Genomic DNA, 15,693 nt, shown 5'->3' on the forward strand with positions numbered 1-15,693 from the left:
CTTTGTAGACTATAAATATATATATAACTTTGCATGATTTGCATGATTTTGGCATACTTCTGTCACTTGGTGACAGGATACCTAAATTATATTTCTGTCATTTTGAAAAGTATATAATCCCCATTTATAATAATGCTATTTTAAATGGGAAGTGAATGATTGATTGCAAATATTTCAGGATTACTGTTACAAAAATCATATGAAGAACTTCAAGAAAATTACTTTGCAAAGAAATGGCTCCTGACATAACACTGTCATTTATCCAAAATTGATATCTTAAGATCTGAGATTACTTCAGGTGAATTCTATTAATGAGACAATCTAAAAGGTCAACCTACGTTGAACCTGGTTGTTTCTATACTGTTAACTTCTGTATCACCCTCTGTATTATTTCCTTTATCCTAGACATTACCTCTTAAAGATTAAAAATACTTTTAGAATTTGAATATTTGACAACAAAGAGAGCCAGTAAGTGGTAAAAAAAGATTGTCACACAAGGTATGGTACACAGTACAACTTAAGATGTTGTAAGAAATAAACAAGTATAAAATATTTGTTTGCAATACCTTTTATTTAATATTAATTGCATTTAATATAACATCTTTGATATTTAATACAAATAAATTGTAAACTATATTAAATATCTTTCATTTGCATCATATTATTTTGCCTAGTATGAAATACCTATTTTTTGCACTTTAATGATCAACATTTGGGATTATCTAGAAATGGAAAATATTTTACTTAAAGCATAAATCATCAGTGATACTAATACAATGAATGCATTTTACTAATAATTCTGATACAAAAAATCAGAATTTCCAATAGGCATTCATTTCTATAAAAATGCTAAAATTACTATGATATACTTGTTTAAAAATCTGTGAAATTTTTAATTGACTAATACTTATAAAGATATAGATGGTAAGCAGTATGGCCAAATCACAGGTCACCAGGATTTCTAGCAAGATTTGCAGGCCCTGAAGGTGAAGAGCATCCTGGGAAAAGGCCTGTCAGTGTCATTTGCCTGCTCTTAATATGTCTTCCCTTCTCAGATTTCTCTTCCAGCCAGTACATCTGTCATATTTCCTTCTCAGTAGTAAATCACCTCTATTCCACAATATTTGAAAGATTTGCAAATGATAGCCACTGACAGAGTCATTTTCTATTTGTCCATTATGGTCCACAATACCCTCCTAACATCCAGATGACTGGTCTGCAGAAGAGACATTACAGTCCAGAACATCACATCATGTGTAGAGTGGGCTCTCTACACATTATAGTCAATCAGCCTTCATAGTATTAGAGCAAGGTAACTTTTAAGATGACTGATTACTAAAAACACATGTTAGGAACTTGTGTTTTAGTTATATCTGACTACTAAGTAAATGATTTGCTGTAGAAATCAATGGCTTTAAGAATGAGATGTACACATAGAAGAATTGTTCCCATAAATTCAGTTACATTCACATTTTTAGGCAAAATACATGAAATCAGAGTATTTAGTATAGCTTCATATCCAATAAAAATCACAGGTGGATGGCTAATACTCAGGGTTTCCAAAATATTAAAATGTATTAATTCTTAATATTGCAGAAAATACAACTTATTCTTGTCATGATGAGACAGAAGACCTAAAGGTTATTGTGCATAATTGAGTTTTATGAATGAAAGAGAAAAGAAGTAGAAGACAGCATATGTTAAAGACTGCTTTTAACAATAAATCCTTATTCTCTGTTAACATTTGCATGTTGGTCTGAAATGCATTTCTCCCATAAAGAAGACAGCCAAGCAGTGTAAAAAGTCAGTTGTTTGAGAATTTTGGTGTTCCAGACTCTGGATATTATATATATTTGGATATATATATGTATATATTTGCATGACATAATAACAATTCTTTTGAAAAAAAGTTTAAATTATGTAATAGCATATCATGATCATTTATAGATGCAGAACTAGAACTGTTCTATATTTGGTTGTAATACTGAAGTGCTTACTGTTGAACTCCATCTACGTCCTCTGCTAGCATTTCAGTGATTTGAGCAACTGAAAGAAAATCCGGAGACAGAATCTTTTCATGCTCCTGGAATTCAGCATCTCTCTACCAAAACAGAAACAAAAACAAAAACAAAGCAATAACTGGAATGAGTTATTTCAATCATGTTTTACATATTAATCCAATGATATCAAAATTTGTTTACTGTGTTCTAGTTGCTATCAGAAATAAAATTTAAACACAGCAGCAGTCTTGTAGATAATCATTTTTCTCGTCAGTTTTCAAGTAATGGTACCTCTCAAAAGTTGAATGTCTAGTTAAACTGTCTTTTATGCATATTTAAAACAGGGTGATGGCTTTCAATTAACAAACTCATTTTTGGTATTTTATTTTTTTCATCATGATAGTGTACTCTTTAATCTCCATCCCCCCCCGCCAACTCCCCTCCAGTAACCATCAGTTTATTCTCTGTAGTTAAGAGTCTGTTCCTTAGTTTGTCTCTTTTTTAGCCTTTGTTCATTTGCTTTGTTTCTTAAATTACACATACAAGTGAAATCATATGGTATTTGTCTTTCTCTACTGATTTATTTCACTTAACATTACATTCTCTTGCTCTATCCATGTTGTTGTGAATGGCAAGATTTTATTCTTTTTACGGCTGAATAATATTTATGTATAGTTTATTATATGTATTATTATATATCCCACATATTCATATTATATGTAATATATTATTCTCCTACATCTTCTTTATCCATTCATCTCTCAATGGACATTTGGGCTGCTTCCATAGTTGGGTTGTTGTAAATAATGCTGCAATATAGGGGTGAATGTATCCCTTTGAATTTGTGTTTTTGTATTTTGTGTGTGTGTGTGTTTTTGTATTTTTTAAGTAAATACCCAGTAGTGCTATTACTGGATCATAGGGTAATTCTGTTTTTAATTTTTTGAGGAACCTCCATACTGTTTTCCACAGTTTGCATTCCCACAGACAGTACATGAGGTTTCCTTTTTCTCTACATCCTCACCAACACTTATTGTTTCTTGTGTTTTGATTTTACCCATTCTGACAGGTGTGAGGTGATAGCTCATTGTAGTTTGATTTGCATTTCCCTGATGATGAGTGATATCGAGCATCCTTTCATGTGTCTGTTGGCCATCTGGATGTCTTCTTTGGAGAAATGTCTGTTCATGTCATCTGCCCATTTTTTAATTGGATTGTTTTTTGGGTATTGAGTTGTATCAGTTTTTTATATATTTTGGATACTAACTCTTTATCGGATATATCATTTGCAAACATCTCCCATTCAGTAGGTTGCCTTTTAGTATTGTTGATTGTTTCCTTCACTGTGCAGAAACTTTTTATTTTGATGTAGTCCCAATAATTTATTTTTGCTTTTATTTCCCTGCCTCAGGAGACACATCTAGAAAAATGTTGCTATGGCTGATGTCAGAGAGATGACTGCCTGTGCTCTCTTCAAGGACTTTTATAGTCTCATATTTAGATATTTAATTCATTTTGCATTTATTTCTGTGTGTTGTGAAAGAAAGTGGTCCAGTTTTATTCTTTTGTATGTGGCTGTCCAGTTTTTCCAACACCATCTGTTGAAGAGACTGTCTTTTTCCCACTGTACATTCATTCTTCCTTTGTTGAAGATTAATTGACCATATAATTGTGGGTTTATTTCTGCATTTTCTGTTCTATTCCATTGATCTATGTGTCTATGGTACACCACTACTATACTGTTTTATTACTACTGTTTTGTAATACAATTTGAAATCTGGAATTGTGATACCTCCAGTTTTGTTTTTCTTTTTCAAGATGGCTTTGGCTATGCAAGATCTTTTGTGGTTCCATACAAATCTCAGGATTGTTTGTTCTAATTCTGTGAAAATACTGTTGGTACTTTGAGAGGGGTTGCATTAAATGTGCAGATTGCTTTGGGTAGTAGTATAGACATTTTAACAATACTTGTTCTTCCAATCCATGAGCATGGAATATCTTTCCATTTCTTTGTGTCATCTTTCATCAGTGTTTTATAATTTTCAGATTACAGGTCTTTTGCCTCTTTTGTAAAGTTTATTCCTAGATATTTTATTGTTTTGGGTACAACTGTATATGGGATTGTTTTCTTTATTTCACTTTGCACTACCTCATTATTAGTGTATAGGAATGCAACAAATTTCTGTACATTGATTTTGCATCTTGCAACTTTACCAAAATCATTTATCAGTTCTTGTAGTTTTTTTGGTGGTCTTTCAGGTTTTCTATATATATAGTATCATGTCATCTGCAAACAGTGAGTTTTACTTCTTCCTTACTAATTTAGGTGCCTTTTATTTCTTTATGTTGTCTAACTGCTGTGACTAGGACTTCCAGTACCATGTTGAATAAAAGTGGTGAGTGGACATCCTTGTCTTGTTCCTGCCCTTAGGGGAAAAGCTCTCAGTTTTTCACCATTGAGTATGATGTTGGCTGTGGGTTTTTCATATAAGGCCTTTATTATGTTAAGGAATCCTCCCTCTAGATCTACTTTGTTGAAGGTTTTTATCACGAACAGATGCTGTACTTTGTCAAATGCTTCTTCTACGTCTATTTAAATGATCAGATGGTTTTTAATCCTTTCTCTTGTTGATGTCATCTATCACATTGATTGTTTTCTGAATACTGAACTATCCTTGTATCATGGGAAGAAATCCCACTTGATTGTGGTGTGATTTTTTTAATGTATGGTTGGATTCAGTTTGCTATTATTTTGTTAAGGATTTTTGCATCTTTATTCATGAAAGATACTGGTCTGTAGTTCTCTTTTTTTGTGGTGTCTTCATCTGGTTTTGGTATCAAAGTGATACTGTCCTCATGGAATGAATTTGGAAGTTTTCCTTCCTCTTATATTTTTTTGGTATAGTTTGAGAAGAATAAGTATTAACTTTTCTTTAAATGTTTGGTAGAATTTGCCTGTGAAGCCATCTGGTCCTGGACTTTTGTTTTTGGGGAGTTTTTTGGTTACTGAGTAAATTTCATTACTAGTAACTGGTTTGTTCAAATTTTTTTTTTTTCCTGCTTTAGCTTTGGTAGGTTACATGTCTCTAGGAAACCAACTAGGAGACATCCACCCAGCAGTAATGAGTCTGCCACATGTCTTACAGAGATCCACCTGGCTTTGTCCAGTCTGCCATGTGTCTCAGTGAGACATTCATTCAGCAGTGACCAGCCTGCTGCCTGTCTCACTGAGACATCCACTATGTCTCATTCAAGGAGGCAACATCTACCCAGCAGTGACCAGCCTGCCACATGTTTCAGCCCTAGAAGCAGAAAACCCAGTGCAACTGGGGGTATAGCAGGACCACTTTTTAATTCTAAGAGTTTTAGTTCTCAACAGGATTGGCCACCAATCCTCAATGTAATACCAGCATCCCATAATTACCATGAGGAGACATCCACCCAGCAATGAAAAAGAAAGATTTAGAAGTCTGCACTCTATTCTAGGGAAAACATGTGGTGGATCAAATGAGCTGCTTATGGGGAGAACTTCCCAGAGAGTCATCAATGGGCTGATCTTCCCCAAAAGTGTCTTGGTTTCTCCTGGTGACAGTCTAAAACCACTGTGGGGGCTTGGAGCACTGTATGATCAGTCTTACGTGTGTGTTCCCAGCAAGCCACAAATAAATTATCATGAAGATTTCCTCTATGGGGACTACTACATGAGGAATAACCTCTGACACTTCCCTTCACCTAAAAACACTTTCTGATGGGAAGGAACAAGTGTCCCTTTTCTTTGGAGCTGAGTGATTCAGTCTCTTACGCCAGCTAACAGCCTTAAGAAAAACTGTCCAAGAACTGAACCAGAGAGTCTTACAATTAAAGTGAGAGTAAAGTTTCGGAGCCAGCTAAAGCAATTCAGAGCATAGGGAGCGAGAATAGTGAATGAGAACAGGTCCCATATCAGTTCTCCCAGTTTTCCTTTTCCCCAGAGAATAGACCAGTTACACAGAGGAGCACATAGACAGAAGTTACATCAGCATCAAACCAACTCTGTTTCACAGAGGAGGAACTTACCAATCCCCAAAGGTCAAACTGTGCTGTGCAGACTTAATTTTGGGGTACAACTGTTCCTCTGAGGGTCACTTCATAATCACCAAGATGATGCAGCAAGCCAGGTCCGAGGACCCAGAGTGGGTCCCACAGGACCAGCCAAGTGGGTCCTTGCTTCATGCAGGATGGAAATCAAATGCAAGCTAAGAGGAAGTAAGAGCAGAGTTTACTGGAAGACATAGAGCAGATACAGCTGTAGCATCTGAAGGTTCGGAAAGGAAAAGGAACATGAGTCTCATCTTTGCTTGGGCATCTGGAGTTTTTATGGAGGACAGTGGTCTGGTTGTATGTGTCCTCTTAGGTATCCAGGAACTGATCAAACAAGAATGAGTCAATTTAAAAACTTTTAAAAATACCTACATATTCCTCATTGAGCTTGGGGCTCAAGAGGAGGCAAAGACAAGTAAAAAAACTTGCTAGCCTCAATAACTTAACATCTAGTGGAAGGAACAAACCAAGGGTGACTTTAAAACAAGAAAATAAAATAAGTGAGTCATAATAAAGGGACAAAAATAGAGACAGGACAAAGAAAACCTATAGAGAGGAGGTCCAGAAATGGACTTGGGTGAGTCTGGACAAGAATGATGGAATGAATCAGCAACAGGACACTTGGGGACTGGTTCTGTAAATATTAAGTAATTCACACAATAGTGCTTTGGGTGCAAGTCAGGGACTAGTTGGACCTAAGTGGGAAGTGGGCATTGGGAACATGTTGTGGGAGATCTCAAATATAATAACTGAATAAATATTTACTGAATGATTACAAAATGCAAGATACTGCACAAGAGATCACAAATATTTTAGACCCTTGACTGGTCAAAGAATGACAGGCTGAAGAGTTTGTTTTTAATAATACAGGCAGTAAGGAACCTATGAAGTTTTTTAGCAGTGAAAAGACAAGATAAAACTGTCCTTTAAGGAAGCACAATTTTTAGGAGGGTGAAAGAAAGGACAACAGAGGAAAGTTCAATGAAAATATCTTTGAAACTGGTCAGGAATGAGGCATGGGACTGCACTGGGTTCCTAGCAGCGTGCATGAAAAGAAAGGGGTGAATGCAACATATTGTATCTGGGGGACTAAAAGTGGGAAGAATAGACAGTATGATATCTGAAATAGATGACTGAAAAAAGAAAAAGGTGGTGATTCTCAGTGCCTCCCATAGCTGAGTCCTTTTGTTCAGAGTACAGTCTGTAAAAACCATATGTGGCACTCTTGTGACACCAATAAAAACAGAAGCATTGGAAGATGATGCCCATTTTAAGAAGGCAACATGACAAGTTTGATTTCAGTGGTTGAGTTTAAGGTGGAATATGCATATCGAGGAAGAAATGTTTAGAACTTAATTAGAAATGCTAGACTCAGAAAGGTCCAGTTTAAAAATGTTGGTTTAGGAGTCACTCCAAGTGTGAGAATGGATGAAACTGCCCGGAGCCAGAGCATGGGGAGAACAGCTGTGAATGGGGGATGGAAGAGGAGACAGAGAAGCAGAGGTAAAAAGCAGCAGCTCCATAAAAATCAAGAACTGTGAGATTTTGGGGAGAGAGGGGACAAATGTTTTCAATTCAACAAATAGTTATTTATCCTTCCATGTAATGGGTTGCAGTGAATAAGAAGAGCAACAAAATGCTTTGCTACAGCTAACAAGATCACATCCCACATTTTCTGTATTTCTTTCCAGGAGTAGAAAAATCCCAAAGCTAACATTTATTGGTAATGGTAAACGACTTAATGTTTGTATTTAATATTAGGTTATTATATTTTTATTTTTAAAAATCTAATTTAGACATAAAATGTGCTACTTTATTAGCTATCTTTTTGTAACCTAGGGTTAGCAAAGTAACCTAAACTAGGCCATTCAGTTAGTTTATAAACTCAGTAAGAAAAAAATATTTTAGTACCTAATAGAATACCTTGCACCTAGTAGGCACTCAGATACTTGTAAATTGAGTTGTATGAACTCAGTTTTTAGATAGGATGGTATTTTAGTCCGTAACATAGGACTATATATTTGTTAAATGTTTGTTGGTTATGTTTTTTTATTATTAGCAGTAAAGTAAAATTATTCCTGTACTGTCAACTCCATTAGACTGTAAATTCCTCAGGGACAGTCATTCAATCTTTTACTTCTTTTTAGAATTCTGCAGATCCTAGTTATGTCAACATAGGTTGTTAATCGACTGTCTGAATTCATCTGTATCATCTGATGACATTATTAGATGATGGAGAATGATAAATAGTAGGACTTGGATTTGGAGGACTCAGAGGGTTTGACTACTGATTAATTTTGTGACTTATAGCAAGTCACTTGAACCTAAGTTGAATTCATGTTAAAAAATCATTTTTAAATGTTTTAATACACAAAATTTGCTGTCATTATTAACAAAAATATGCATGAAAAGTACATTGTACAGACATTCAGATCAATTTTATTTGATGTGAAATTTTTCCGGATAGAAGAAAGAACTGTATGAAAGGGAATACAATAATCTTAAACTTTTGTACAATAATAATTCTAGCTAAGATGCCTAATATTAGTGCATTTTTTAAAACTTGATAGTTTAAGATAATCACCTTGTAGGAAGGTTTGCCTCTGGTTTTTGTTTTGTTTTCTTTTGTCTTAAATTGGAATTCCTGGACCTATTTTAAACTAGTGCTCTTTCTTGTTTGTTTATATACCGCCTTGCACTTGAAAGGATATAAGGTGGTAAAAAGTCTTTAATCTTTCAACACATATATTCTGACTTATAAAAATTAAAGATACAATACAAAATTCATGAATAGGCTAATAAAAATGTGATATGTAATTTGGTTTTCTCTGTAAAATTTCATCTCTGACTAGAAAAATACGTAAGCTAAACTTCACTGTAACTCATTTTACTCCACCACCTGGTGGATTTTAGCAATTATTCCAGAAGCAATAAAATTGTAAACCCAATATTATTTGCCAGATAATCTTTTCTCTGAATTTTTTCTCTTATTCACCTAAACTTTCCACATTGTATATGTCTTCCTTCTAGAATTTCAACTTTTGGGGTATCTTTCTATCCATCACTGGTAGTATCTCAAAAGATTCTTAATAAATGTTCATTAAAAGAAAGATAACACAGTTCATCAAAGATGACTAAAAGGGGTTTCACAGTCATAGAGAACAGAGACTAATCTACAATTTCCACACTTAGAAAGGCTCTTTTCAAGCATGAAAATAAATGAACTAAGGAGCAGCACTGTGTTGAGCCATGTCAGAGCCTGAGGCAAAAAGAAAAACCAGGACTACTGATTCTGTCTTTATTTAAAATTTTCATCCATTATGAGCTTTTTGTATTAACTTTCTTTTTTTAAATTTTATTTTATTATGTTAATCACCATACATTACATCATTAGTTTTTGATGTAGTGTTCCATGATTCATTGTTTGTGCATAACACCCAGTGCTCCATTCAATACACGCCCTCTTTAATACCCATCACCAGTGTATTAACTTTCAATTTAAAAAAAATGCTTTCAACTGAAGTTTATCTTGACTACTGACTTTCTGGCATCCCTTAAATTTTATGCCCAAGGAGACCACCTCACTTGCCTCACTATGGTCCGGGACATGCTAAGAAGTCAATTTAAGAAAAAGAAAAATATTTTTAAAAAATTACAGATTAAAGAAGGATAAGTGAAAACAAGAACTAGTTCTTTAAAGTAATGAATAAAATAGGCAAAAATATTTGGCAAACGTTATTAAAAGAAAAAATAAACATATGCCACATTCTATAGAGATACATTTGAAAATTACAAGACAATGTATAAGTCATCAAATTTGAACAGGGGTAAGAAAGAGAATGGAACTGACCAAACATAAACTAAACTGGAAGTCTACTTTTTAAAAAGTCACCATGCCCAGATATTGTACACTTGAAGTTCTACCTAACAATGGAGAACACATAAATTCTGTTAGTCTAATAATTACAGACTGTAGACAATTCATTTTTAAGAAGCCGGCAGAGTCTACACACAAAAACCTAAACTAGCACAAAATGGAAATTATAAACCAAAGTCATTCATGAATTCAGATGTAAAAATTTTAGTTAAAATATTATCTTAGAAAGTTGAATCCAACAGCATACTAAAAGAAAAATAAACTATCATTATGATCAAATAAGGTTAATTTCAGAAATGCCAGGATGGATCATCATTAAACAACATACTTTTATGTCAAATTAAATGATAAAAAATGATATAATAATGAAATAATAAGCAGGCATTTGCTAGAATTCAGCAGCAAAACTCTTAATAAAACATGAATAGAAAAAAAATAAACACAAAAAAGATTATTTGCCAAAACATCAGATTGAAAGGTGAGAAACTGAAGTCATTCCCATGAAACCAGAAACCAAAAAGGGATTCTGGCTAGTAACATTATTGTAATTCAACACGCTATAGAGATTCTAACTAATATAATAAGAAAACTAAATATGTGGCTTAAATATTAAAAATGAAGAAATAAAGGAATCTTTATTTTAAAGATTACATGGTTGCATACCTAAGACACCTGACATTGTCCTAACATGGTTTCAGTTAATAGGAACTTTGATAGGATGGTTACATAACACAAATACATAAAGGCCGATTGTTTTTCTCTATATTAGAAACTAATTAGAAATGGAAATGGCAGAAACTTGATTAAACTATACTTGGTTATAAATATAATAAGAAAGGTATAGGACCTACAGAAATTATAAGCTTTATCAAAAGTTTAATAAAAAAACTTAATAAAGGAGATTTATTGGAAACCTTCAAATTGAAAAAAATTAGATCCCTCCCACATTATAAATCTCAATTTTAAATCTCAACTGTATCATTCTGGAACTTGATAAAATAATTTTTAAAAAATTCTTATGGAAGAATACATATATTTTCAAAAAGAAAAATAGTGAGAGGAACCTTTCCAAATTAGATATTAAAGCTAAATATAAAATAGTATGGCATTGACACAAGAATGGGCAAACTGGTCAGTGGAAAAGAAAAGGATATTTGAAAATATATCTGTAATAATATATATAAACTTTTGGAAATTCAAAAATACATATACATGTATACATACATATAAATTTATACATACACATGTATACATATATATATAAATGTTTGGAGTCTCTATGCTGTTCCACTATTCTGCCCATCCTTGTGTTCATTCACATGTATATACACATAATGTGACAATGGCAGTCAGTCCATTCTCAATGGGAAGAGAGAGGATGGTTTATTTAGTAAATGAAGCTGGCAGACTGATGGTTCAAGTCTAGAAGAAAATAAAATTAGATCCTCATATCAAATATATCAAACATATCTATCAGAAATTAATTTTAGCCATGTTAAGACCTAACTTTAGTAAAATAACACTTCATTTTTTTGCAAATCTTATTTTAACTTTTTTATTATGTTATGTTAATTACCATATATTACATCATTAGTTTTTGATGTAGTGTTCCATGATTCATTGTTTGTGCATAACACCCAGTGCTCCATGCAGAAAAAATAACACTTTAAATATTAGAAAAAGAGTAAAGATTACTTGCATAATCTGAAAGGGAGGCTGAAGAGACACAGGACTTTTAAAATAAAATAGAAACCCCAACCACTAGTAAAAAGAAAGACAAGCTCAAATATCTGTCAAATTTTCCACACCCACAGCCACTACTCCAGAGGTTCTAAATGTTTTATAAATAATACTTCTGTATATTAACATTTTGAGCAATGTTAGTACTGTCTTCTTAACAATATTTTATGTAATACTTTTGGCATCCTCCCCATGGTCCTGCTCAGGTTTTCCTACAGTAGGTGCTGAAAATGGCTTCAATAAATATCTGAGTGATATAGAAACAGAAGGACCCTGATCATCTTGCTGCTCAAGTTGAGCCCTAAGTGTTTCTCTCCAACCTGTTGATGATGGGGTGGGAGCGGTTTTCAAGGTTTGTTAGGGAGACCACTTGATGTAGAGAGAATCATCTGTGGCCTCCTCCTGGACATGTTGAAGATCTCCAAGACAAGACACCGCCTTTCTACTCAAGATTATGTAAGTGTCCTCTTATCCTGATAAAGTCTCGAAGGCACTGAGTAAATGTCATCTATTAGGGAATGTGGTAACACTTCGAGACATTATTGAGAAGAAGCAACTGGGCAATAATCATTTACATTTTCTTTTAGGTCTCTGATGTAAGTTTAAGTATAGTCCTTTTGTATATGCTACTTAAATGATATTTCCCAAATAATATTTTTTAAGACACTAAGAAAGTCAGTTTATGAACCAACTACTGATAAAAGACTGATGATTAAATTCTAAGTATTCATTTATAAATTCATTTATGATTTAATTTGTAAACATTTATAAATTCCTTTCATTTACAGATCTATACATAGTAAATATTTTCAGATTTTTGTCATTTTTGTTTAGTCTTATGCATTTATACAGATACCTCCCAAACATTTAGTCTTACTTTTTAGAGGGAGGCATTAACTCCCATGTTACTAAAGAACCCGGAATGTAAAATTCAGAAAGCTGGCAAAAAGAGTTTATGCAATGCTACAGAAAAAAAATATCTTCCTGGATCTGCATCTCATGTGTGTTTGTTCACAGTTTCTCAATAACTTTTGGTCTATGATAACTATCTTTCCTGGCATACATCAGACCACCTGTGATTTTAATTAGTTATCATATTTTACTAAGTGCCTACTATGTGATTGGGATAATTGGTTGTTTTCGTTCTAGGTACTGGCAACAAATAACTCAGGAAACCTCAGAGTACTGGAAGCTTATGCTTTATTTCTGATTGACTTGGCAAGAAAAAAAAAATTTCACTACTGCTTGGCCAGGATGACTAGATGGTCTACTGGCTAAGTCAATCTGGATACAGAATTTATTAGAAATGACACCATATGGGACTAGGTCTTGGGGGATCAACTCTGGAAACACTCTGATCTGAGAAGAACCTTCCAGTATCTAACTGAAAATTAGTAGCCTTGGGAGCATAGATTTTGAGACAGGGGTCTTTGCCATTTTTTCCATCTAACCCCTAAAACAATCGTGGGCACAAATGGGCGGCCAGGAGGCCTTATCACTCTAATGAATGAAGGCCCTATGGATCCACTGGCTTCTCTGTGACCTACAGGAGCTCTGCTTTCATTAGAATGGAAAATGGTGTTTCTAACATGCAGTGTATCAGCCTATTCATCTCAGGACAGGCTAAGTGAGTATAGCTCAGTGAGTCCAAATTCCATCTTGATTTCTTCAGTTTGTTACTAACTAAAAGCCTGAGCATTTTCTGAATTGCTTGTCACAGGGAATACCTGCTCCTCCAAGAAGTTAACAAAAGTACCCACTGACAGTGCTAAGATGGCAGATAATCACCGAAGGTCTATAACTAACTCACTTCATCTGACTCATCCAAAAAACAAGTGATTTTCTTTTCTCCTGGGGCATGGCACTTCTTCACATCTTCAAAAGAAAATTATGGGTATTTTTCTTTTCTTCCCTTTTTTATTTTTTAAAGTGCAGATTCGTTAAACCCAAATTATCAGAGTCTTCTTAGAAAGGACATATCTATATCTACATGGCTAAGTAAATATATGCAAGTGTACACTGACAATTGAGCATTTTCTTAAGTAAGTTTTTGTATACATTTAAATAACATGACTTAGTTGGGAAATTTTCTCTGCCACTTTTGAAATTGTATTACTTACATTAGAGATCACAAGGGATTAACTAGCTTAGTAACCAGTTTATCACATTAAATGTATTTTTAATGTATGCTAATTTCAAAAGGCTCATAGGACAGTCAGCCTGCTTTAGCCGTCTGCAGTATTGGGAAGAATCTGGATTGGGAACGACTTGTATATATCTCTGCAGCAAGGCACTAGATTATTGGCTGTGTGTTTCTACATTTAGAAAATAGCAGTTAATACTTAGCTTCTGCACAAAAAAAATGTTATTTAGACTAATAAGGGAGTTGAGCATAGCAATGTTAATTATAACATTATTATTCACCTTCAGTCTTAAAAAAAACTCAAGACAAAACTTCCTAGAACAACATGATGGACTCTGTGTGAAGATTTAAACATTTGCTTTTAGCTATACTGGAATAGCAGATATGTTCTTAATTAAAATCTCAGGGTACTAAGCTTATGAATAATTAAAGTTACCTAAAACCCGTTTATTATTGAGAGCTGGTGTTGGGAGGCGCCTAAAGATAAATCCTTTTTTCTTTCTTTCTTTTTCTTTTCCACATACAGGAAACCACTGGGGCCCAAGGAAGTTAAAAATAACTTTCCTAAAGAGACAAGGTGACCATGAGCATCTAAGCCATAACCAGAAGGTGGATTTTCCAGGCCCCTCCTTTGTCCTATCGTGTATCTCTGTATTTAGAGAAGTGGTAAAATAATCAGGGAGACACCAAGCCCTGGCCTTCAAATATTAATCAATCTACTAACAATGAAGAGTTATTATTCCACGACACCTTTGAGCAATAGGAACTATGATCACTGCAAAAGAATTAGTAGTACTTTCCAAGATCCCCTTTCAAGTGCAGAGAATCTGGGAGAAGCACAGTGTTGTGAGGTCGCTGGGACCTGGAACCGACCAAGGGAGGAATTTCTACAGTTTCTACTCCAGGGAACCTCGGGAGGCATGCCTGGGCAGGGGCGCGGCAGGCGGCAGAGCTCGGGGAACGCGGGGCGGTGCCCCAGCGACCCCCGCCCGCCTCCCGGACCCCGGCGCCGCTCCGGTCGGTTCCCTGCCGGGCCGCCAGCTCGCGCCGCGCTCCCAAGGCGGGAGCGGGATGCCTCCCCGGGGACGGGCCTCAGCCGCAGGCCCCGTGGGCCGGGGCGTGCGCTCGAGGGTCGCGGGTGCCAGGAAGGGGCCGCGTACCTCCGACTCGGGTGTGGTTCCCGCCGGGGTCGTCGCCGCGGGTGTCGTTCCCCCGGGAGTGGTCCCCACCGACATCCTCAAGATCTCGCCCCGGGGCCGCGGCCCTTCGTCGCCTAGGCAACAGGGGCGGGGCCGGGGGCGCGAGTCTGGGGAACGGATCCCTCCGCGAAGAGGCTTCCGGGTCGGAACTTGGGCCCCTCCGGGAGAGGGCAGGGGTGGAGGGCGGGCCAGGGCTGCCGCGGGGCTCCTCTGCGGAGGAGATCCCCCGCAGCAGGGCTATGAATCACCGGGTAGAGAAAGACTCGTTCCTTTCAGTAAGAGTGAAAGCAAGAAGGAAAAAAAAGGCAATTTAAATAACAGCAATTTAAATGAATTAGTATGTGGGCAAGTGTCTAATGCTAACATCGCAAGTTCTCAATAAATATTAAAATGAGATGTATTATTGGAACTTGATCATTGATTTTTGATGTTATTGTAATTTTAAGGCGATATGATGTTGTCATGTTGAGAAGAAAAAAAGAAGTGTCCTCTTAGAGATAAATACTGAAAGATTTAGTGATGATGAAGTGATAATAATGTTTGCATTTACTCCAAAATAATGAGGGAAGGGGTTTGGATTATTGAGTGGAGTTATGGTAGGTGAATCAAGATTGGGTACATGGAGGGGGCGGGGTCATTACATTACTCTCTATT

The 15,693-nt window shown here is 35.5% G+C and overlaps 1 protein-coding gene across 1 annotated transcript in view; it reads right to left on the reverse strand.

Annotated features, from left to right (window-relative positions):
- The window catches only part of CABCOCO1 (ciliary associated calcium binding coiled-coil 1), a 127,246-nt gene extending 112,170 nt beyond the window's left edge, over positions 1-15,076 (reverse strand). The window contains exons 1-2 of the mRNA XM_028124018.1: positions 15,001-15,076; positions 1,998-2,101 (exon numbers count right to left, since the gene is read on the reverse strand). Coding sequence (XP_027979819.1) covers positions 1,998-2,101; positions 15,001-15,075 — 179 coding nt within the window. The 5' untranslated portion in view covers position 15,076. The remainder of the gene's footprint in view (positions 1-1,997; positions 2,102-15,000) is intronic.
- Positions 15,077-15,693: the final 617 nt, after the last annotated feature.

Source organism: Eumetopias jubatus, unplaced genomic scaffold (genome assembly GCF_037043125.1).
Source record: "Eumetopias jubatus isolate StellerSeaLion01/CBP00866 unplaced genomic scaffold, mEumJub1_p1.0 scaffold_17, whole genome shotgun sequence".
NCBI classification, from domain to species: Eukaryota; Metazoa; Chordata; class Mammalia; order Carnivora; family Otariidae; genus Eumetopias; species Eumetopias jubatus.